Source organism: Humulus lupulus, chromosome 4 (genome assembly GCF_963169125.1).
Source record: "Humulus lupulus chromosome 4, drHumLupu1.1, whole genome shotgun sequence".
Classification (NCBI taxonomy): domain Eukaryota; kingdom Viridiplantae; phylum Streptophyta; class Magnoliopsida; order Rosales; family Cannabaceae; genus Humulus; species Humulus lupulus.
Window position 1 is genome coordinate 241,951,129 of NC_084796.1, and position 26,207 is coordinate 241,977,335.

Consider the following 26,207-nt stretch of genomic DNA (forward strand, 5'->3'; position numbering starts at 1 on the left):
TTATATTAAACATATAAATAAAAACATAAGAGTATGTTCGCTGAATCAAAATAAAGAGTTGTCTTAAACATGATAATGTAATAGTCCATTGTAATAAAATTCATACATAAGTCCTACTGAGTCGGTGCTCCAACATCGGGATCATCGGGTGGTGGTGGGGCACATTGAGATCCCGGGGTGATACAATGAGTCCGGACATGCTCCTCTAACTGTCGAAGACGCTCTCTCATCTCAGACAACTCTTCATCTCTAGTTTGTGAAGGACGAAAATCAAATGGAGTTCGGTCCCTTATGTTAAGGATACGTCCATATCCTTTCTGGTGGCCCCGTCGTTTTCCGAAGACAGTTTGTACCAAACATATGTCTTCATCTTCAGGCGCACTCGAAACTGGTGTGGAACTCTCAGTATCAGTTGCCTGTGTCTGCTGTGTGTCGCGGTATGCACGCAATTCCTCCTATGATACAATGTATAATGTAATTAAAATTTTGAAACAATTAAAATTTTGAAAAATGTTTAAAAAAACTTAACGTACCCAAGTATTTTTGGCTGTCTCTGTCACCCACCCTGTGCCTGATTTATGGTGAGTATCCATCCAGCTATCCGGGATGGACTCAAGTTTCCCAGTCTCTAAATTGCGCTGTCACGTACATATATTTTTATAAAATTAATAATTAAACGTAAATAAGAAAAATAAACTAAAAAATAATTAATTAACTAACTTTTTTATAGCGCAGGGCTGGGATTGACTAAGAACCTCCATAGCTAAGCTCTTTCAGTTTCTTCCTATTTTTCTTGTTGACCACAGAACGTTTCTGCAAAAAGTTATCGTTAGTAATATATTTAATTAAGATAGTAAAGTTTAGCAAGAAATTAATACCGTAATTTCTGGGCGTCGGAAAAATTCAATGGCTTTTTGCCACTGCGTATTCGTGCAACCACCATAACGATTTTGTGGCCCATTAATCGTTAAATGCTCTTTAATATCGTACTTCCAGTCAGAATACTTTTTAGCACACGAAGTATCAATGCCTCTCAAGATCCCAGGCATATGCCCTTCTCCATATCTAGTACGCCCAATATCAAACAAATCATCCTAATTTACAAACATTTATTAATAAATATGATATATAACATAAAATGAGAATTAACATAAAAATACATAAACTACTTACTTCCAAATGTGCAAGTATTATTTCTTTCGAGGCATTTGGTACTTTTGACCATTGAGGACAGTCCGGATTTGTGTACTGTCGAACAAGTAATCCGAGCTCTCTTGAGAAATTTGAGTTGTACTCTCCGATCTATTTATATATTTTCCCCCGCACATCCCACTCGAGAGGGAGAGGACGCCCCAACTGTTCCCTCTTTTCCCGCGTGTTCAATCCTTTATGGCGTCCACGTTTATTTGGAGGCGTTATTGTATGCAAATTCAATATTTTAAAATTAATATGGATTAATTGTTAAATTTTAAGGAGTATATCAATGTGTAAAGTATTACCTCATTCACAATCAGCTGGGATATCTGACGGTCCACGTGGAGGATCGCATCCTCCACCATCACCCCCGTGAGATTGAGCAATAACATCAGCCATATCTGTCAAATTAATCGATATTAAAATTACATTTATCGGTTAAAAATGACTATATAAAATTATTTATTGTTAAAAATAATTACTTCAACATATTATAAAATTACCACTTAATTATCACTATAATAATCTTCACTATCATCATCGGTTTCTATGTGGTCATCTTCCTCTTCATCATCTTCATATTCAACCTCCTCCTCCTCCTCCTCCTCCACTTCCTCTTCCTCCTCCTCCTCTTCTTCTTCCATTTCCTCCTCCCTCTCCTCCTCAATTGCAACATTATCTATCTCAACAAATTGTAATGGAGCCCCCGTACGTTCAAAGCTGATTTGTGGCAACGGTCCAAGATCAACGAATAATTGAAAATTAGAGGAACTAGTGTCGTGCATAACATCTACTTCTACATCCTCCGCTTGTTCTTCAACTAGTGGGATGTCCCACACATTTCTGTGATGCACTTCTTGGACGAATTTCCAATGAGATTTATTTTTAAGGTCTTCAATGTAGAAAACTTGGTTAGCCTGAGTTGCTAAGATAAATTTATCATCTTTGAAGGCCTCCGAACTGGTTTTGATACTCGTTATGTTTTGCTCAAACTTTAATCCTGAAGACCGATTAGTGTCAAACCATTTGCACTTAAATAATACAACAGAACAACCAGAAAGATATGACATCACTAAAACTTCTTCCAACTGGCCGTAATAAGTACTATTTTCGACACCCGCTACAGAGACTCCACTATTTTGAGTTTTGCGATTCTTGTCCCTGTCATAACACAAAAATCTTACTCCATTTACAACACACCCAGGGTACGACGCAACACGAGTTGAAGAACCGTTTGCTAAAGAGATTAATTCTTCATGTACTTCCAAGGATCCTGTTTGTCGAAGATGATAAATCTTATTATAAAACCAATTAGGAAATTCCTCTCTATGTAATTGGTCTAGGTTTTCAACACCTCTAGTCTATAGAATTTCCCTATGCTCTCTGCAACAAACAAAAACAACTAATTTAGAGTTCTCGCACAAATGAGCTTCAAGAAAGTGCATAACTCAATAATAGTTGTACTCATCGATTTCTCTAGGAATGCATGCACACCAACTGGCAAAAGGCGTTGCATAATGATGTGACAATCATACAATTTCAAACCAGTGATCTTATTGTCATTATCAATCACATTTTTCCTTAGGTTAGATCCAAAACCATCTGGAAACTTCACTGATTTAAGAAATCGACAAAACTTTTGGCGATCTTCAACAGTGAAAGTGAATTTGGCCACAGGCTTTTGTATCCGACCATTCAACTTCCTCAGCTGTAACTCTGGTCTCATCTTCATCTTCTCCAAGTCTACTCTGGCACTAACTGTGTCTTTGGTCTTATTCTTCAGCCCAACTATTGTGCCTACTAAACTGTCGCACACATTTTTCTCAACATGCATAACATCTAGATTGTGTCGCAACATTATGTTGGCCCAATATGGGAGCTCAAAAAATATACTTTTTTTCCACCAACCAACTTGCTCTTTTGTACGCTTTCTTTTTTGGCCCCCATAACTGACATGCTTACCAGGAAGAGAATCAGGTATAAAACTCATTTGTGTGAACATTTCTTGCATGGTTAATGGCTTTGGTGGTAATCTTTTTTCAACACCATATGTCTTCTTGTCCCTTTTAATGGCATGTTTGATTGGTAAAAAATGTCTATGACCATAAAAAGCAACCTTCTTTTGTAAACGAATAGATGGTGTTGCCACATTGCAAGTAGAGCAAGCATGATAACCTTGGCCAGTCCATCCAGAAAGGCTACTCCTTGCTGGGTAATCATTTATAGTCCACATCAAAGCTGCCCGAAGAGTGAAGAAACTGCCATCGACTGCATCTCGAGTCTGTACACCAGTCACCCATAATTCTTTTAACTCATCAATCAATGGTCTTAAGAAAACATCAAAATCTTTTCCTGGCGAATGAGGTCCCGGAATTAATAAACTCAACATGAAATTAGTTTCTCTCATGCACAACCATGGTGGCAAGTTATATGTCGTCAACACTACCGGCCACATACTATAAGAAAGACTCATATTACCAAAGGGATTGAATCCATCTGCAGCCAATCCAAGCCACACATTCCTGGGTTCCATTGCAAATGTTGGATTATTTCGGTCAAAGTCCTTCCAAGCTTTCCCATTAGCAGGATGACGCAATACACCATCTTCTTTTATACGTTGCTCGTGATGCCATCTCCTATGTTGAGCAATGTGCCTCGATGCATATTTTCGCATTAACCTAGGGGTTAAAGGAAAATAACGCATCACTTTATGAGGCACTTTCTTTCCCTTGGTGTTCTTGTCCACCCATCGATCCTCCCCACAAACAAGACATTTGCTTTTTCCAGCATGTTCTTTCCAAAACAGTGCGCAATCATGCTTGCAGACATGGATTGACTCGTAGCCCAATCCAAGTTTCCGCAACAACCTTTTCGCTGCATAATGCGATTTTGGAAGCTTATTTGGGGCTGGAAATGCATCATGTAACAACTCCAGCATTCCATCAAATATTTTGTTGGGAATTTTTCCCAACACTTTGAAATGCATTAACTTCACTAGGAAATTCAATGATGTGTAATTTTGACACCCGGGGAATAATGGAGCCTCGATCTCAGCAAACAAATCGTTATAATGTTGCCCACCCATGTAGTCTGTTGTAGGTATCTCTTGACCGCGCTCATTCTCCGCTTGTTCGTCATTGTCATTTTGCATAAGATCATTGAGAACATCCATTATTTCATCTTCATCATTTTGATCTATCCGAGCTCTCATTGGTATTATTTCATCCTCTCCATGCCAATGCCAATTGGTATATTTCCGTAGAAAACCATTTACAAAAAGATGATTTTCTAATACATCAATCGTCTGAAATTCAACGTTGACTGTGACGCCCCACGTCACTATGGCTGCTTTCTGGAATGATGACTGGCCCTACAAACCAACAAGAGTCTTTCCAGCGTGCTTTGTCCTCACTCACATGCTTCCTAGGAAAACTTCCCAGGAGGTCACCCATCCTTAGATTACCCCAGGTCAAGCACGCTTAACTTTGGAGTTCTCAAGTGATGGGCTACTGAAAAGAAGATGCATCTTGTTGATATAGGTAGTACCCATCAATCCATTTAAGCCCTCTTCAACTGTGTAGTCCCATACCTACACAGTCTTAGAATCATCACACTTGACCGTCCCCAGGCGGTGTGGGATTGCACAGCTTACCCGGTCTTTCCCTTTACGGATCACGGGATTCTGACTGTCACAATCACCCCCCCTTACGGGCCTGACGTCCCTGTCGGCCACACTTCCGGCTGGGTCAAGGCTTTGATACCAAATGTAACGACCTGACTTTTCTTAACTAGACCCACCGAACACGACTATGACTATCCGGGGTCAACTGGACCCTTACGGTCAACTTTAGTAAAAATCGGACGTTAAAAACTAAATAAACTTTAGAAAATTTTACATGGGAGTACTTTGAAGTAAAATAGTATTTGGATGGGATCCCATAGTTTTAAAAACAAAATGTAGTTAAACGTAACTTAAGAAATAGTCTGTAGCCACATGACTTTCTTTAGATAATCTAGTAATCATGAAACTGATGAAACTGTTACTGGACTCAGCGGAAAACTTAAGAGAACCCTGACAACCCTGCAGGTCGGTTGTTTCATAGTATGCATACTTCAGACAGAATCCCCTCCAGCTCATTGCACTGCTCCTTAAGCTTTGCCCTTACCTACACACACACAGTAACTGATGAGCTATAACGCTCAGTAAGGAAGCTAGCTACAACTCATGATTCTACTATTCTAAACAAACTTTTCATAACATAAATGCATATCTCAAAACTGCAAACTGAGCAACACGTCTAGCATATTCACATAAGTCAAAGTGCTGCGTAACATACTGAAAACATATAACTGAGCCATCATGTTATCTGTGGGGTTTTAATCCCAGTGTGGCCTCCACGGCCCAGAGCAACCTCACCTCCCGTACCAAAGGGGGCCTGGGGATGGTCAAGTGTGATGATTCTAAGACTGTGTAGGTATGGGACTACACAGTTAAAGAGGGCTTAAATGGATTGATGGGTACTACCTATATCAACAAGATGCATCTTCTTTTCAGTATCCCATCACTTGAGAACTCCAAAGTTAAGCGTGCTTAACCTGGGGTAATCTAAGGATGGGTGACCTTCTGGGAAGTTTTCCTAGGAAGCATGTGAGTGAGGACAAAGCACGCTGGAAAGACTCTTGTTGGTTTGTAGGGCCATTCATCATTCCAGAAAGCAGCCATAGTGACGTGGGGTGTCACAAATGGTATCAAAGCCTACGTTACTTAGGCTCCTGTAGACCCCCACAGTATGCATATGAAGATCAGAAAGGCCCCAGCTACTGCACTGTAAGTATATTTTTAAGTTCTGCAAGTACTTTTGAGTTTAACCATAATTGTGGGTTTCATAATGACTAGATAATGGTGATGATGAAGAGAATAGTTATGTCCGGCCGAGGACGAGGGACCAAGGAAACCCGAGATTATTGAATCCAAAGGACTAGGGAAATGAAAATGAGCCTTGAGGGTAACTATGATGATTTTGAGAGGTTAATTAGGCATAACATGGCAGTGAACTATGCCATTCAAGAGATTAAGTGGATAGGGGGTTTACTTAAGTGTCTATAGTGTCTATAGTGTTTTGAGGTTCTAATGAGCACAATCTCATGGCAGAGTGTTAAGGATGCTCTTAACCAGGCCTGGAGCGAAGTAGCTCACTTAGAAGGTTAAGCCCCAAATCAATATTCGGCTATGGGGAAGACATTCCCTAGGATCTACTTTGAGAACATAGCCAAGAAAGGTAGGTTTAACCCTTTAGGGATCAAGAAAATAAACCATAGTAAGAAGGTGGGTACAAGGAACCCCTAAGCTACCCAAGGGAGTGATTAGGGAGTTGTCTCCAGAACTTAGGAAAGAATACGCGGATTCGTTCCCAGTCCATATGGTAGTTTATGACACTAATTGTAGTCAGTCCAGGGCTAGAATTGGGATTTAGAAGTTAATTATTTTCCGGTTAGTGAGTGAACGGGGGGTTCTGTCCTTGTTCTAGGATATTTTTTCATGATTTTATGATGTTAGACTGTTGTATTTCATTTATTTTCAGTTGACTACTTAGGTATCGAAATCATGTATTAAGTTTGAAGTAATATTAATGATAAGTTGTTATGCTCTTTTCTCTTTATTAGACATTGTTATGAAGTATGTTAGGTTTGAAACTTAGTTTATATTTGTTACACCCAGATTTCGAGTTATGTTAAATATGACCTCGAAATTTGGATTCGCAAACAAGTGGACTCATAAGGTTGGAAATATGCTCCAGGATTAAACGTCGAGCCTGCAGGACATAGACGACCTCGAGTATGGTGACCTCGAAGTATTCATGATCTCGAAAGATAGCTCCGGGGACGCTCTCATCTTCAGGGGTGACCTCGGATCAGGGGTCCCGAGCTCGACGCATATACGATCTCGAAAGCCATGTGGCCTTGGGAGATGTTTCTAGCTCGATAGATGACGGGAAACCTGGGAAGCTAAAGCCTTAGAGATACGTGATAACCACCTTGAATATCTACAAGTGTTATAAATACGAGATGTAATCCTCATTTATTATTGTAAATCCCCTAGAATTGTGGGATATTATTTGGTCAGTTATACGCCCCCTGGTCTTCAGGGGACGTTTCCTTTTATATCTGATTATAGGCATTTAAATCCATTTATTTGATTTACACAAAAAGAGTAACTACCCAAAATATGTGGGATAGTATTCTTCGATCTTCTCTATAAATAGAGAGGCCATGCATCATTGTAAAGGACCGAAATTCTGAACCTTGAGAGAAAACTCTGAAGAATTCATGCTTAAAGAATTTTCAGAGATAATCTTGAGTTTAATAACAGAGACTCGTGGACTAGGCAGATTTAACTGCTGAACCACGTAAAAATCGTGTGTTTGTATTGTTTTATTTCAATTGGCCATTATCAGTTATTATTTATGTGCTCTTCTTTCATTGTTTGACGAAAAACGGCGTCAACAATATTATTGTTATTGTTCTTCTTGAGTATTGAGTAGAATGTGTTAGGCCTTTTTCTAAATGGATAGAAGATTTATCGTTCATAGTTTAGGCCCTTTGGCTTAAGGATTTCAACGAATCGCGATGCCTCCACGAAGAGGTGTACGGTGAGGAGTGAATAGGGCTCAGGCACCAGAGAACCTGAACCCAGAAAATGCCAACATGGATGCAGCTACATTGTTGGGAATTAATCAGGCACAAGCTGAAGAGATTGCTCATCTTTGACAATAACTTAATCGGGAACCTAGGGTTGGAAGGCCACTAGCCCAACAAATTGTGGAAGTGAGGCCACAACAACTTGCTCAACCAAATCTGATATACGAACATTTCTAAAAGATGCACCCTTCACCCTTCGAAGGAGGCGTGGATCCTATGGAAGCTGAAGAAGGACGCTCGCATGTAGTGGGAGAACATGAAGCTTATCTAGAATGTTAGAGTTATGACCTGGGCGGAGTTCGTACAAGCTTTCAACGAATAGTTTTACAATGAGTCTATCAGAGCTTCTAAGGTGGATGAATTTGTGAACTTGATCCAAGGAGATACCACAAAAGCTCAATATGTGCAACCGTTCAACAGGTTGGCTAAGTTTGCTGGAGATTTAGTGACCAACGAGGAAGCTCAAGTCGACAAGTTCATAAGAGGGCTCAAGCCAATGATTGCCCGAGATGTAGAAATGGCTAGTGCGGAGAGGATTACTTATGCACATGTCATATTCATATAGCCAATTTCTTATGCAATGTGTTAGTTGATTCGGGTGCTACCCATTATTTTATATCAACGTGCATGATAGAGAAAACAGGAAGACCTAGAGATGTGTTTTCGATAGGCTTTAGTACGATGTTGCCGTCTGGAGAGATGATGACATCTAGAAGATGGGTACGCGCGGTGCCGATGACTATAGACGGGCGAGAACTCTACACTGACTTGATTGATTTGGCTATGAATGAGTATGACGTGATACTTGGAATGGATTGGCTCTCCAAGTATAGTGCAATCATCAATTCTAGGAAAAAGGTCGTAGTGTTCCAACCCGAAGGGGAAGAGAAGTTCGTGTTCAAGGGAGAAATTACGGGACCCAAAATGCTAATCATAACAGCGCTAAAGGCAAAGAAGATGATGGGAAAAGGGTGCCAAGCATTCCTGGCTAGTATAGTGGACACAACTAAGAGCACGCCACAACAGCCTGAGGACATTAAAATGGTGTGTGAGTACCCCGAGGTGTTCCCAGAAGATCTACCAGACTTTCCCCCAGATCGAGAGATCGAGTTTATGATCGAGTTAGCACCAGAGACAACCCTTATTTCAAAAGCATCGGATAGGATGGCACCTTCAGAATTAAAGGAGTTGAAAGAACAGCTGCAAGAGCTGCTTGACAAAGGATTCATTCGACCAAGTCATTCACCATGGGGAGCTCCGGTACTATTCGTCAAGAAGAAGGATGGATCGATGCGTGCGTGCATTGACTATAGGGAACTAAACATGGTGATGATAAAGAACAAATATTTGTTACCTAGAATTGACGATTTGTTTGACCAATTTCAAGGGGCAGCGGTATTCTCTAAGATAGATTTGAGGTCCGGGATATCATCAGCTTAAGATAAAGGAAAATGATATACCCAAAATCGTTGTTAGGACTCGGTATATATGGACATTATGAGTTTTTAGTAATGTCATTTGGTCTAACAAACGCCCCTGCAGCATTCATGGATTTAATGAACAGGGTGTTCAAGGAGTATTTAGACAAGTTTGTAATTGTCTTTATTGACGATATTTTGATCTATTCGAAGACAGAGGAGGATCACGAGGATCATTTGAGAAAGATGCTTCAGAGGCTCAAAGAACAACAATTATATGCCAAGCTGACGAAGTGCGAGTTTTGGGTAGAGGAAGTGGCATTTCTAGGCCACATAGTAACCAATAATAGAGTAGCAGTGGATATAGTTAAGGTTGAGGCTGTTAAGGATGGCCAAAACCAAAGAATGCCACTGATGTAAGAAGTTTTCTTGGTCTAGCAGGCTATTATAGGAGATTCGTGGAAGGATTTTCCAAATTGGCAATGCCACTAACAAACCTTACTCGCAAACAGCAGAAGTTCATATGGTCTGATAAATGCGAACAAAGTTTTCAGGAGTTAAAGAAGAGATTAATTACTGCTCCAGTGTTGTGTGTACCCAAAAGCGATGAGAAGTTTGTAGTCTACTGTGATGCATCCAAGATAGGTTTGGGATGTGTACTGATGCAAACCGGAAAAGTAGTGGCATACGCGTCCAGACAATTAAAAGAGTATGAACAAAGATATCCAACACATGACTTGGAGTTGGCGGCTGTGGTTTTTGCGTTGAAAATATGGGGACATTATCTCTACGGAGACAAATGTGAAATATACACGGATCACAAAAGCCTTAAATTTTTTTTTTTTTACTCAAAAGGAGTTAAACATGAGGCAAAGGAGGTGGCTCGAGCTAGTTAAAGACTATGATTGCAAGATACTATATCATCCTGGAAAGGCTAATGTGGTAGCTGATGCCTTAAGCTGACGACATCATGGCACCATTGCAGCGTTAGGGTTGGTGGAAGCTTCATTACAGAAAGAGATAGTGAAAGCTGGGATAGAAATAGTTACAAGCGAGTTAGCCAATCTCACGTTGCAATCAGATCTCTTGGAAGAGATTAAAGAAAAAGCAAAAATTGGATGACAATCTAGTTAAACAAGAAGCCTTGTTACAAGAAGAGAATAGTGGGAACTTCACAATGTCGGAATGCCTGATATTAAGATACAAGGGCAGGGTTTGTGTGCCTAGCGACCAAGAGGTCAAGGATAAGATTCTTGAAGAAGCACACACAATGCCTTACTCGTTGCACCCTAGCACAACAAAGATGTATCAAGATCTTAAGACCATGTATTGGTGGCCGGGAATGAAGAGGGACATAGTCGGGTACGTAGCCAAGTGCTTGGTTTGTCAACAAGTGAAAACAGAACACCAAAGACCCGGTGGGTTACTGCAACCGTTACCAATACTAGTATGGAAATGGGAAGATATCGCTATGGACTTTGTGGTAGGTCTACCAATGACTACAGAGCGTCAGGATGCAGTGGGTGGTTGTGGACCGCCTTACTAAGTCAGATCATTTTATTCCGGTGAAAATGACGTACACTATGGATCAATTTGCAAGGCTGTACATGAAAGAGATAATCAGATTCCATGGCGTACCAGTATCTATAGTTTCAGACAGAGACCCGAGGTTCACATCAGGTTTCTGGGAAAGCTTGCAAGAGGCAATGGGTACGAAGTTGAAACTTAGCACAGCCTTTCACCCGCAAACAGACGGGCAGTCAGAAAGAACCATCCAGATACTGGAGGATATGCTGCGAGCCTGCGCCTTAGAATTTAAGGGTTCTTGGAAGGATTACTTGTACCACATGGAATTTGCGTACAATAATAGTTACCAAACAACCATCGGAATGGCCCCATACGAGATGCTTTATGGCAGGAAATGTCGCTCACCCTTACATTGGGATGAGATAGGAGAGAGGCGACTAGCTGGGCCAAAACTGGTACTTGAGGCTACAAGTGCTATAGAAAGAATAAGAAGCATATGCTCACCGCTCAGAGTAGACAACAAAGTTATGCCAATGCCAAAAGGCGGGACATCGAGTTTGAGGTGGGAGACAAAGTCTTCTTGAAAGTCTCGCCAACAAAAGGTGTTAAGAGGTTTGGGAAAAAAGGGAAGTTAAGTCCCAGATATGTAGGTCCTTTCGAGATCCTCGAGAGGATAGGACCAGTTGCTTATCCATTAGCCCTACCTCTCGCGTTGGCTAGTACCCACAATGTATTTCATATCTCCATGCTCAGGAAGTATGTGTCCGATCAATCCCATGTGCTTAGTTACGAACCGCTAGAGCTACAACCGGACTTAAGTTATGAAATTAAACCAGTTAAGATACTGGAGCGGGGAATCAAAGAGTTGAGAACTAAAAGGATACCCCTGGTTAAAGTCTTGTGGAGCAATAGCGCTGTTGAAGAAGCTACTTGGGAGCTGGAGGATGACATGCGTGAGAAGTATCCCGAGATGTTTGAGTAAGAAAATTTTCGAGGACGAAATTCTTTTAAGGTGGGAAGGGTGTAATAACCCGGAATTTTTTTTTCTTTATTATTATGATTTGATTTAAGAGTATGATTAATAATTAAAATAATATTTGGTGAATATTATTTTAATTAAAGAAATGTGAGTTGATCGCTTTAGACCATAGTGTGGGGACTTATATGTGAAATAAATCTAAGATGGACATCTTGTTCAAAGAGTTTAAGTATATGATTTTATGTGTTTGGAATCCACATAAAATCTTAGAATCATTTTAGAATATGATTTTGTGATTTATTCACTAAGAGTCTATGAATAATTCAAGAGGAATTTTATGGGATTAAAAGTATGATTTTATGTTGAAAGGACTCACGTAAAATCATAGACATAAGTTTATACCAAAGTTGCAGTATTTAGTGCTTAGACCATAGTTGATTTTAATTATTTTAAGCCATGGTTTAATGCATTATTTTGGATAAAATGCATATAACACTTCAGCACATATATTATTGTGCTTCTCAAGTGTGTGTCTCGGCCAACCCGTTGAGTGTAGGGATGTAAATGGGGCGGGTCGGCCCCGCCCCGCCCCGGATCCGACCCGACCCGCTAAGCTTATGCCCCTACCCGTCCCGCCCCGTTAAGGCAATTGATGCGGGTCGGGTCAGACCCGCCCCGGATGTGATGGAGCGGGTCAGACCCGACCCGGTAAGATTTTTTTTTTATTTTCTTTTTCTTTAATAAAATAAAGACTAATTTTTTAAAATATGTTACAATATAAAAATAAATGGCAAAAAAATCTCTCATACTAGACATAAATGAGCTACCTAAATTTTTTTATAAATGGTCTTGCATACTAAAATTAAAAAAAAATTAATATACTTCAAAGCAAAACATTAATTTTCTCCTCTATCCCTTTAAATATACTGTCTTATTTATATATATATACATATATATATTTGGATCATTGATCACCCTAAATAGTGGTAGTAATTAGTTTTTTTTTTAAATTATTACAAAAAAAAAAAAACAACAACAACAACCGGGTCGGGTCGTGATCCGACCCGCTTCAATTGCTAGCGGGTCGAATCGGATCTCGACCCGCCCCGTTATTGCCCCGGTTATATTCGGATCAGGGGCGCCCCGTCGGGTCGGGGCTCCGACCCGCCCCGATCCGCCGGGTTTTTTTGCCATCCCTAGTTGAGTGGAGGGAAACCATTTTTTTAAAAATGGTCTTGGCAGTTTGGAGGTTACAAGGGAGGGAACCGGTGACATTTTCCCCTCATTTGCTTCAGTCAATGTTAGAATTATTAGAGAAAACAAAGTCAGTTTGAGATATTAAGAAGAAGAACACTTATAGTGTTGTGGTTGGTGTACGTTCACTTCGGGTCCAAGAAGGAGGAATCGAAGGTGAGTTTTCTTTGGTTTTTCTTTGGGTTACAGTCCTTAGACACATCCTTAGAGCCTATGTTTTGATTGTAGAAGAAAGCAAGAGGAAGAAGGGAGTGTTATTGGGAGTCCGGTGCAAGAATAGTCAGAAGAAAAATGTAAGTCTGAACATACCTTTGCGTTAATTTTTCTCTTAGATTCTGAGTACCAAATTCATGTCAAATGGTTTTGTTGTGTTCATAGTGTTGTGTACTAAGTCGAGGAAAAGAAAGAACACACCAAGAACCGGCCACAGTAAGAGGTATATATTCATAGACTTCCTTCGTAGTTTTACGTTTCCGATTTTTCATTTTTGTTTCTTAAGATGGTGATGAATTTGTGGACTGTTATGTATGGTTTTAATCAGTGTTTTGGGATTAGAAACACTCATCAAGATATTGGGGATAGTTTAATATGAGTGATCTTGAGGTTTGGGATGTTTTGATGATGGTTAGAGATTGTAGTGGGGCTGGCCGTGCGTGGGAAATACCACTTTGGGTGGTCACGCGTGGAGGCCGGTGGTGGTGATGGTGGTGCTAGTGGTGGCCGAAGTGATGAGCATGGTGGTCTATGGAGTGAGGTCGTGGCTGCCATGGTGAGAAACCTTAGTTAGGATGGCCATGGCTGAATATGTATAAGGATGAAGATGATGGGGGTAGTCACGTGCATGTAAGAGCATGTGTCCAAGTAGTTACTAATGGTTACTGATTAGTAACCAAAAGGACCAAAAATGGTAGTTGGTCCCAAAACTTTAGAATTTTATCGCTAGGCTCGGGATTAGGTACCCCAAAGTCTACAAACTGATATTTGAGGATCGAGGTTTAGAAAATTTATCTAAGTAATATCTAAGATTAATAATTTACGAACTAGGCTCGAGAATTATTATTTAAGCTTCATGAAAAGTTCTAGGTTCGGGAATTAGTTTCAAAGTTTAGATTTGATGACTTAGAACTTATGAAATATTTTCAAGGACTTAGAAAATATTTGAGGAAGTACAATATTGCCAATTTTAAGTCTCAATATCAAGAAGTGGGCTCGGGGCTCGTTGGACTCGAGCATCAGAAAATGGAATTTTAAGAAATAATGGGAGTTTTGACTTGAAATTTTGGACATAGTTTATGATAAAATTATTATCAGAAATAATAATTTTTCTAAGTTGAGTTCAGGATATTGAGAGGGGTATTATGGTCATTTTACCCCAAGGGCTCGGGTTTGAGCCAGGGTCGGGAATTTCAGTTTTTGATTTTAAATTCCCTTATTTATATTTAAAATCTTAGTAAAGCATAAACTAAGACATATTGTCCCAATATGATTATAGGGTCTAAACGCGATCAGAAGTACTCACAAAGACATAATTCACGAAAGCTAAGGACAAGAGGTAAGGAAGTATACACCAAGAGTAACTTAGCTTGTTGTGATTCTAGTGAATTGTTTGCATGTTTGTAGATTGCTGGTTAAATTCTAAATGTTATATATGTGTGTGATTATATGGCTGGATGCGCATGATAGTACCCATCTATCGGGTTTGAATGTGCTTAGTGCAGTAAAGTTATCATGAATGTATGTGCAATGTTTATGACTGTCAAGGGAAACCTTGTGAGGGTGGATCCCATGCAGTCGTGTAATGGGGTTCGCCGTCCAGTCCGTAAAGTCATCGAGTTTTAGCGGAGATTACCCTTTTGGCACGGGATGTGAGTATTCTCTGGGCCGCGGAGGCCACCCGGGGATCATGACCCCACAGATAACTCGATGGCTTAGTACAAGGCCTTGTGAGGGTGGATTCCCCATGCAGCCGTACAGTGGGGTTATCCGCCAAGTCAGTAGAGTCATCGTGTTTTAGCGGAGTGTACCCCTTTGGTACGGGAGGTGAGGTTGCTCTGGGCCGTGGAGGCCACACTGGGATTAAAACCCCACAGATAACACGATGGCTCAGTTATATGTTTTCAGTATGTTACGCAGCACTTTGACTTATGTGAATATGCTAGACGTGTTGCTCAGTTTGCAGTTTCGAGATATGCATTTCTGTTATGAAAAGTTTGTTTAGAATAGTAGAATCATGAGTTGTAGCTAGCTTCCTTACTGAGCGTTATAGCTCATCAGTTACTCTGTGTGTGTAGGTAAGGGCAAAGCTTAAGGAGCAGTGCAATGAGCTGGAGGGGATTCTGTCTGAAGTATGCATACTGTGAAACAACCGACCTGCAGGGTTGTCAGGGTTCTCTTAAGTTTTCCGCTGAGTCCAGTAACAGTTTCATCAGTTTCATGATTACTAGATTATCTAAAGAAAGCCATGTGGCTACAGACTATTTCTTAAGCTACGTTTAACTACATTTTGTTTTTAAAACTATGGGATCCCATCCAAATACTATTTTACTTCAAAGTACTCCCATGTAAAATTTTCTAAAGTTTACTCTAAAGTTTATTTAGTTTTTAACGTCCGATTTTTACCAAAGTTGACCGTAAGGGTCCAGTTGACCCCGGATAGTCATAGTCGTGTTCGGTGGGTCTAGTTAAGAAAAGTCGGGTCGTTACATTGACACACCTCCTACACGGACATTTCACCAATCCCCTTGAGTCAACGCACTGCCGAGCTCTCTGGAGAAAATCCATCACACCAGCTTCATACTCATCGGATAATCGATCTGTCAAATTAATCCAGCTCTTGTCGATCGACATTGTATGAATGTAGCACTGCACGGAACACTAATCATCAAACTTACAATCAATTTGTGTGTGTCCTAATTCAGAGAGAGGCAAATATAAGAGTCTTCAATGACTCACCCTCTCTGAACGGGGCTAAGGCTTCTTGTGATGAACACTAAAAAAATATAATATTATCACTAGGTGATAATAACACTATTATATCTTTGGTAATAATTTCTTATTACCAAAGAAAAAAGCAAATAAAATTAAATATGTTTTTTTAATGTCTTATGCTCTTTGAAGTTAATTATGTTGTTTTATGATATCTAACTATAATATATTTCAGTGTAAATATTATTAAAATTATTTAAATTTGACATATTAATTTAGAATTTATTAAATTATATATTTTACTTATGCTTTATTGAATAGTTTTATTAATTTAAACAAAATTTCTAAGATTTGTTTAAAATTTATTTAATTACTTTAGGATTTAATTATTACTTAAATTATTTAATTAATGTTTATTTTTATTAAAATTTAGTTGCATAATGTTAATGTTAATTTTTTTTTAATCTTAATTTTAAAATATATTATTTATATAAAAAAAAATTATTCAAAAATTGAAAAAAAAATACAGAAAAATTAAAAAAAACTAACAAATATTATTAAAAACATATTTTTTTCATTTTAATTTTAATAATGATTAAAACTAACAAATATTAAATTTAATTTTTTTAATTTTAATTTTAATTTTAATAATGGTTTTCTAATAATATATTTGTTAATTTTATTTAATCAGAACTAACAAATATTATTTTTTTACATATTAATTTAGTATTTATTAAATTACATATTTTACTTATGCTTTATTGAATAGTTTTATTAATTTAAACAAAATTTATAAGATTTGTTTAAAATTTATTTAATTACTTTAGGATTTAATTATTACTTAAATTATTTAATTAATGTTTATTTTTATTAAAATTTAGTTGCATAATGTTAATGTTAATTTTTTTTAATCTTAATTTTAAAATATATTATTTTACTTATCAATTCACTATTTATTAAATTAGAAATTTTATTGAGTACTTCTACTAATATTCACAATATCTCTAAATTTTACAATTCTATAAAAAATTCGGCAGCATAACGACTATATTTTCATCTATTCCAAAATTTAAAATCCTGCAAATAACACATAAAAAATATCCAGACCCAGATCATGCAGAGAGCAATACAAATACATTTTAAACGACTATATAATTTATAATTATTAGTCTAAATTTTATTAATTATTCAATTTTCTAACCAAAATATTAAAATTCTACTAAAAATTAACAACAACAAATTAATCATCAATATTTATAAAATCTGATTTTTTACTATTAACATAACCAAAAAAATTAAAATTGACAACAACAACATACTAACATTACCACCAAAATTTTCAAATTAACACTCAAATATTTAATATGTTTACTAATATGTTTAATACACATAAAATTCACCAAAACAACATAGAATTTATTTTTTTAAAAAATATACTAATTAATCATATAACAATTTTCTAATTCCTAATATCATTTTTACTAATACTTATTTTGAAAACCTAAAAATAAATACATTCTATCTAATATAATAATTTCAGATTTTTATTAAAATTAATATTATTTTATTTATATAAAAAAACATAAATTATTCAAAAATTGAAAAAAATTTAAAAAAATACAGAAAAATAAAAAAAAACTTACCAATGCCTTCAATATCTTGCAAGCAATCTCTGTAGTCCAACAAAAACCGAATACCCAACCTTCAAACAAAAATTACAAAATATCATTATACCATTTCATAAATATATATATATATAAAATGAATAAATAAACCATACCTTCAACAAATACAGAGAAATTCCTTCACCCTTGGAAATTTTGGGGCTTAAAACCGAGCTTTTTGGGAGGAAAACGGAGGTATTCGGCGGAGGGAGGCGGACGATTCGGAGAAAACCGAGAGAAACCAGAGAGGAAGGAGAAGGGGCTTCGCGGCTGTGGGGTATATTTATAAACCCTATACCGAGAACATGTTCTCGGTATAGGTTCTCGGTATAGCAACTAAACCTATTCAGAACCGCGAAAATGTCCCGCGCATATGAAATGTCTATACCGAGAACACGTTGTCGGTATAATGTTCTCGGTATAGAACCTTTTTTTTGTAGTGATTCTCTTTACGTAAGGAAATTATCATTATTTAAAATAAAAATAACTTTAATGAATTAAAAAATTATATCGTTAAATAACATAACAACCATAACATACATATTTTAGATTAACTTTATATAATAAAGACTCAAAATTAATTTGTTAGTTATTCTAACGAAATATCTATATAATTTATATAGATTTTTATGTTGTTAGATCATATGAATATTAATTCTTGATTGATATGTTTACGTATAAGAAATTCTAAAAATCACTAAAGATTAAAAAAAGATCTAATGTTACTTACAAAATATACTTATACAACAAAACCTTAAATTCTATTTTTGGTAAATTATATTTGATAAAATATTTTTTGATTTATTTCTTGTAATCTAAGCATTCAATTGAAGATTATTTCATTTTTATTCTATTAACATTTATATTCTGATTATATAAAAAACTGATTATATCAATTTATTATATTTATAGAAGGTTTGACAATATATTTAAGACAACCTGATTCTTATGACTAGATTTCAATAGATAGGATCTTGTAATGACATCTCAGATACCAACTAAACTGTAGCTATAGACAATCTGCCTGTTTCCTCAGATCACGGATGATTCTATGTAATTGTTTGTTTATATAAGGAAACATTTTCTAGTGACTTGTGTACGTTCAGACCTAGTAAATGTTGTCTTATGTGAGTATGTTTGTGTATAAATACTTACCACAACAACCTTGTCTATGTTAACTCTTTTATCTATTCTTAAACTTATTTTACATCTTAAAAAATAGAGTGTTTCTTGTGTAGATATTAGTGGTTCAACTATACCTCTGTTATTTGTGTCTTTGTATGTGTTTTGTGTATTGAAACAATTAAACAAAGAGAAGAGCAAAGAGCAAACCTTCGGGAAAATGTTCATCCTAGTCTTGCATCGGGAGGAAGCAAGCACTCTTCAAGCAATCGAAGGGAGTTCGAGTTCTTGAAGTTTCAACAAGATTCATTCATCAAGTGGAAAATATATCAAACTTGCAGCATTATATTAGAAGGAGTCGAATATTTGCTTAAGTCAAATACTTTGTATTTTTTATAAACTTTATTAATGAATCTTATCTTTAAGCGTGGTCCCGTAGACTAGTAATATCCGAAAGGATATTGACACCACACAAAATTTTTTGTATGTTTTTTACTTTTCTGTTTTATCATTCTGGTGTGTATTTCTGTAGTTACAGAATCTCTGTTTGTAGCTACAGAATATCTGTTACATTACCAACTTTTTATTATGCATTTAATTAATTGATTTAATTAAATATAAAGTTGATAATAACCATAAAATATGGAATTTCAAAAACAAAACAAAAAGAAAAAACATTTTAAATTTAATCTATATTACTATCAGAATAATAATGATAATTTTAACTTTAAAATAGATATTTAAAATCTTAGAATTTGTTTTTTGTTTTTATTGTAAATGATTTTAATTTTAAATAAACAAAGATGGATAGAAATTAATAGAGTGAGGTGAGAAGTCTCATTTTTTTTATGTAATTAACCCTAGAAACATTTTAATTAGATATTATTATTTAATTCAAAATTTTAATTAAACTCAGTCAAATATGTATTAAAGATAATGAATACAATTGTCCGTCTTTGTTTGGTTAGACACCATTTTAAGATTTGAGTCCTTAAAACAAATAATTTATGATTATTGATTTAGTTACCCATAATTACACTAAATCAGGTAACAATAATCTCTAATTATAATGGAGTGATCAAAGCCTCGCCTTCCCTATAAATGGAGGGGAGGGTGAGTAGAAATGGGTTTGAGCTATTTATAATAGGAAAAAGTGGATGAGGTCATTTTTCTTTAAGCTAAACAACTACAATCATAGTGTGTTGTTTAATTTTCCTGAACCATAAATGGATTATAGAGAGTTGACACTTTTCTCCATTTCTTATAGTTAACGAGATTTACTGTCAACAGCTTCAAAACATGAAAACTTGTTTGGAGTGGAATTTTTGAGTAAAAATTATATTTTGTACCTTATCCCTTCTATAAAAATGTTATGGTTATGCCAATATGAACATACCATCCCACAATTCAGCTTAATAAGTGTAAATTATCACATCTTTTTTAAGGATTTAAAAATGAGTACGATAGAACCTTAATTTTTTAAGGTTGGTAACTATTTGGTACCCTGTGTTTACAAATAATGCTCATTTGATACCATGCATTTTGAAATCGTACATACTTTATACTTTGTATTTTAAAATTGTACATATTTGATACCATGTACTTTAAAATTGTACATATTTGGTAAGCTCAAATTTAATTAATAATATTTTACCAATTTAATCAAATTACTCTCAATCATACGAACTACAAATTATATATAAATACTGATAGTTTGGTTATATTGACAAAATTTTATCAATTAGGATATCAAATATCTATGTTTTCAAAATATAAAATACCAAATGAGCATTATTGAAAACAGATGATACCAGAATAATAGATGATACCAGAATAATACTTTGCAAAAACAAATACCAAATGAGTAAATTCTCATCTTTTAATTAAAGAAGTATATATGAAGATGTCTTATTTCATCATGCCAGCCCTATTTGCATAATCGCTACTACATCAACAACCAAATTTATCTATTTATTGTTCTGGTTATTGTAATTTAAATTTCCTTTATTTTATTAATATAATTTCAACAATATACAAAAATAATTATGATGAGGAGAGTTCTTCCAAAAAAAATATCAAATCAAAGATGAAACAGATGTTCTTGAATGATCAATATAGTCTATATATATATATATACACACAAATAAGAACCAAAATAATTATCAGTTAATTACAAACAAAGACAATAAAGCCATGGCACGTATTATATATCATACATATGTCTAACTTGATTTTTTTTTTCAGGAAACAGAAAAAAGAATGAACTCGGTGGTTTCGTAACCCACAGAGGCCGTCTTGGCACCACAAGTGGCGTTAGCCTTCAGATTTGCATCCGAGACACTAACATGCGTAGTGGCGTCGCCGCTCTTGCCGGCGGCAGCCTTTGGAGCCCTGTGGTGGTGGTGATGGTGGTGGTGGTGGTATTCATGGTCTTCATCATTATCAGGGGTACCAGAAGGAGGATGATAGTACATCCGTCCAGTTTGAGGACAGTGGGAGTGAAATCTTGCAGCTATTCTTACCCCAACATCTAATAATTCTACAAACTTACCCATATGAGTTGTATATATATAATTTCTACTCAGCTATATTTGATCTCTCTATGTCTATACTATATATACACATATATAAATAACTATGTATATCTGTCTATGTCTATGGATCCCTGCTTCTTCATTGGAATTAATGCTGATGTAGAAGAGAAACAAATGAAAAGTATATATGTAACATAAATAAAATGGAAGTTGAGAACTGCAATTGGGTTGAAGCACTTTTTGTAGTCTCTCCCCAATATCTTGTCCTTTTAGTTGACTTTGTTATTACACTTAATTGGTTGTCATACAAATGGACCGTTTTATTTCTTCATGTATTTAATACTTAATTTGTTTTTATAAATGAATTTTATGATATATATTAAATGGAAATATCCAAAAATATTTTATTATAAATAATGTTTGGTACGGAAAAGGGCGGCCAAATATAACTTGTGACCAAATCGTTTTTAAAATTATTTTCTTGAGTTCTAACAACAATTGTGTTAACAAATATGATTTATTGAGTGTATAAAAAGCTTCCACTTTTTAAATATCTTTTATATCAATATATTCTTTTTAATTTGCAATTACAACAAGTTGAAAGCTCGAAACCGCCAAGTTATAGAGTTGACAAGCGTATAATACTTTAAAATAATCTTAGAACATTCACGAGTCAAATTACATTTTTGATTAACTAGCTGTCAGTGACCCTATATCCCAATGTTTTTACCCAAAAATATTTGATTGGGTGCAAGCAAAGTTTGTAAAATAATAAAATAATTACATATAGCTGATGAATTTTGGAAAACATTCGATCTTCGTCGCTTTCACTTAAAAATGGCAAAGAAAGGTAATAGAATATTATCTTAAAAATGGGTAATTGGTTTGGTCCAAAGGTCGCTTGCCATGGTCAGCCTAGGTTTTTCGTTACCTATAAGGCTGGAATTTTGGCTATTCAAAAACTAAATGGTCATTTAACAAGATGAATTTACCAATAATTAAATTAAAGTCTTGCCAATGCTTCAAGTAATATGGTAGGTAGCTGCTAATATGTTTTCATGATAATTTATTTCAAAATTAGTTAGATAATTTGACCTAAATGAATAAAAATATTTACCATCTAAGATGCATGCATATGATATAATGAGAACCTAAATAATGCGCCTTTTCATTTCATTCTTTACTTAAGAGAGAGAGTCTAGTTACTTTGATCTTACATAAAGCAGTAATGAGCCCGTTTGGTAAAATTTTACAAGCTGCTTTATATACTCATCACCAATACATTGCAGGATTCATTATGACAGGAGCTTTTGTTCACGGAGCTATATTTTTTATTTTATTTTTGAATCTTTTAAACACAAAAATATAAATATAATTTTATTTTTGTTTCTTTATTTTTAAAAACTAAAAATATGTTTGATAACTATTTTTGTTTTTTATTTTTAAAAACAAAAAATAATAAATGCGTTTGATAACTTTTATTTTAGTTTTTTGTTTAACAATATAAAATGTTGATTTGAAGAAGAAAATAAAAAAAATAAAAAATTGAAAACTGTTTAAAAAAAATTTAAAAGTGAAAGAATTCTATTTTCAAAATTTATTAAATTTTAATTAAAATTTTAAAAAATAATAAATAAAAATTGAATTAACAAAAATATTTTATATTTAATTTTCAAATTTTTAATTAATTAAATAAAAAACTATTTTTTTCCAGCATTACCAAACAACACCAACATGTTTGATATTGAAATCATTACAGTAGAATGCCATCAATTGTAAAGCTCTCTGAAACTCCTATTGTTATAGACTGACAATGCCCAATATTCATGCAATATTTGTTGAATTTCAATTTCTCATCAGGGTCTACTCTTCACATCTGGGATATGTATGTTAAAAGAAAAATAGGCCCTTCCTATACAAGCCTATAATTCTAATCATAGTAATAGAAATTAATCTTATTTTTTTTCGACATATAGCAATCCGTAGGAGCAAAATTTTCCCAATTAGTGGGAATGATGAATTAAACCCTCAGCTGTACTTAATCGGATCAGCTCTATTTCCTACAATGTGATGCAATCTGCAAAACGTACCAAATGAATAAATAACACATTGGAACATATATTCTCTCACTCACACCTAATTTCTTTTCTCCTTTTGGTTATAAAATAATCTTCTAGAGTAGTAAGCATTCACGTGATAATTTTATAAAAGCAAATTGCCAGGGATGAAAAGAGAATACCTTGTAAATGTAAGGGTCCTGACGCCCTCCTGTGCCTGATCTGCTAACCTCCTCAAGCTTTAACAACCTGTTGTGAACAAGCAAACAGTCATTGATTTCGACCCTCAACTTATATCATCAATACTCATTTATATACACATATAACTCGGATATACCAAATACTTTCTAATCACATTGATATTCTAATAAATGGGGTGGTGTCATTAGCCAACATATATACACATATAATTGACATTTTGTACTGTACTCACGTGGGTCCAGACCCACAAAAAGTTTTTATAGACCCGGTTGTCATAGTGGTTCGTACCTATTGATCAGACAGTTGAGATAATTTAATCAGAAACGTATAAGGTGCAAGACACAGAGATGTGCCATAAGGCAGTTTCTCACATTCTCAGGGCTTTGCTGGTGTCTGGACTGTCGCCGAGAACTTGGCGTATTCTCACTTCAGAGTAACAACCATCGGAAAGCATATTCAGAATGCCATCGGCTCGACGCCGAATGTGAGCCGAGCCAACGTGCGTTCTTCCCTTGCCAAAGGTCGTGTACCGGCTCCCCGCGCTCGAATCTGCGCTACAAATAGTGCTACTGGACTGGCAGGAAATATCCGCGGATCCGGATGCGGAGGACGTCATCATCGAGCTCTCGCCGGAACTGAATTTCCATCGGGTTGAGCTCTTGTGGATCTTCGACCGATTCTTGCGCAGGGCCTACGAGAAGTCTTGGAATCAATATTTTTACAGAGCTTTGATTCAAATGATACACACTCACACCTCGTTGATTTTGAATCAGATCAAGAAGAAAATATTCGGACATCAATTTAAATAACTAAATAAAAGATTCCTGAACGAATTTGTGAATTTCTGAATAAAATTTGCTTTTGACCATAATCTGCGAATGAAATAGTAAAGTGAAAAGAACGAATATTAACTGGAACGAACTACAGAAATGAAAAAAAAAAAATGAACTAGAAAATTCATTTGAAACGGAGAATTTTTTTAGTACAAAGTCAATAGCGGTGTTTGAATTTGAGTAAATTTCAAGCTAGAACCAGCAAATTGATCAGAAAGCAGAACAAGAATGAGAACTCAGATACCAAAACACTATTCAAGAAAATCTATAAACAACAACATTGATCGTCCGAAGATTAGTAAAATTCAGAATTAAGAATCAGATTCAAGTACTTGCATCAATATTCGACCGAACAAGAATTCAAAACACAGAGAGGGAGATTGTATCACCTTAAACTTCATCTCATTCCAGCCAGACGCAACAGGAACGATCCTCGTCGAACGAGTTGAAATCTCCTCCGTCGACCGATCAGTGGAGATAGACGAATCGCACGATTTCGAGTCAGTCGAAAATAAGCTCCCGCTCCAGCTCTTGATCTTGCTATGTACATCGCTCGATAGATTCGATTCTTCATCCTTGAACTCGAACACGAACCTGCACAACAAAATCGAACAAAAACAGAGTGTGATGATAAGAATCACAACGATGATGATGATGAATAAACTGAGCCAGAATCGTAAATACAAATGCAATTGAAATGAGAATTCGAATATGAACGTGATTGACATTGAAGAAGACAAAGACGAAGAAGGTAGGGGAGGCATAGTTGAGAGGAGGAGCAGAGCTGAAGCTGCAACTCGTTCACGAGGACATGGAAATTGAGCCATTTTTGTCTCCCAAAAAAGGAAACTCTGATTTGAAAAAATGGCGCGTTCACTTTTAATTTTTAATTTTTTTTTAAAAAAAATTGGCTGAGTTTAGCGTGACTTGCAAATAATTTAATTTTGTAATTAATAATTAACTTAACCCTTAAACTATTTATTTAGCATAGCACTTCTAGTACTGTTACAACTTATATGTTTTCAAATTTAAAAAAAAAAAAATATGTCAAAGATTTAATAATATAAATAAAATAAGAATAGAAAAAAATTATAATACAGACAACATGACACATGTAAAAAGAACTCTAATTACATGATAAAAATAAATTATGATTCAAAAGTATAAGATAAAATAAATAATATGTATGACTTTATTATTTTTATATAAATATGATTTAATTTTTTAAATTATCATAAAATATCTTAAAAATATTATATTTTAATTAATTAATTAATTAATTTTTGTTTAAGTTTATGTTTGTTATAATTTTTGAATTTGGCAGAGACAACAAAAAATTATATATTATATGTTTAATATAATATTAAGTTTAAGTTTAATTAAATTTTATTTAAGTTATAAAATATATGATTTTATTATTTTTAAATAATTATCATTGTAAAATATCTCAAAAATATCTTATTTTAATTTGTTTAATTATTTATTTATTTAAGTTTAAGTCATGTTTACAATCTACTGTTAAATATAAGAATATTCTGCTAAAGTTAACGAAAAAAATAAAAAACCGTTAAAATCAAGAATTTCCGTTATCTACCCACTTTTTATATAGAAGAGATATATAGGGGATTTGATTTATTCATCTAGTATCTTTAATTTTTGCAAAGTATCTTTTGTTACATTCTTTTTTCAATAATGCTTATATGATAACCTGTATTTTAAAAGAGGAATGAGTGAAAATGACCTATTTTTTTAAGTGATTTTGCACTTTGGCCTACTTTTGATAATTTTTTGCAAAATGAC

At 35.2% G+C, this 26,207-nt stretch overlaps 2 protein-coding genes across 2 annotated transcripts; both read right to left on the reverse strand.

Annotated features, from left to right (window-relative positions):
• Positions 1-20,918: 20,918 nt before the first annotated feature.
• LOC133829478 (uncharacterized) lies at positions 20,919-21,495 on the reverse strand. Its single transcript, XM_062259198.1, has one exon. It carries the CDS (start codon positions 21,335-21,337, stop codon positions 21,023-21,025), a length of 315 nt encoding a protein of 104 aa, XP_062115182.1. The 5' UTR covers positions 21,338-21,495; the 3' UTR covers positions 20,919-21,022.
• Positions 21,496-23,271: 1,776 nt separating this feature from the next.
• LOC133829479 (uncharacterized) lies at positions 23,272-25,246 on the reverse strand. The gene is made up of 5 exons (XM_062259200.1): positions 25,134-25,246; positions 24,797-25,001; positions 23,946-24,265; positions 23,556-23,622; positions 23,272-23,393 (listed from the first exon to the last, which is right to left on the reverse strand). Exons 1-5 carry the CDS (start codon positions 25,232-25,234, stop codon positions 23,370-23,372), a joined length of 717 nt encoding a protein of 238 aa, XP_062115184.1. The 5' UTR covers positions 25,235-25,246; the 3' UTR covers positions 23,272-23,369.
• Positions 25,247-26,207: the final 961 nt, after the last annotated feature.

What these genes read in the sequence shown, in the direction of transcription:
- LOC133829478 (XM_062259198.1), bottom strand. Translation starts at nt 21,337, where the DNA reads ATGGGTAAGTTTGTAGAATTATTAGATGTTGGGGTAAGAATAGCTGCA.
- LOC133829479 (XM_062259200.1), bottom strand. Translation starts at nt 25,234, where the DNA reads ATGGCTCAATTTCCATGTCCTCGTGAACGAGTTGCAGCTTCAGCTCTG. An exon ending in TCGTCTTTGTCTTCTTCAAT is followed by an intron (nt 25,002 to 25,133) that starts GTCAATCACGTT and finishes TTTGTTGTGCAG; the next exon opens with GTTCGTGTTCGAGTTCAAGG. An exon ending in GGAATGAGATGAAGTTTAAG is followed by an intron (nt 24,266 to 24,796) that starts GTGATACAATCT and finishes GACTTCTCGTAG; the next exon opens with GCCCTGCGCAAGAATCGGTC.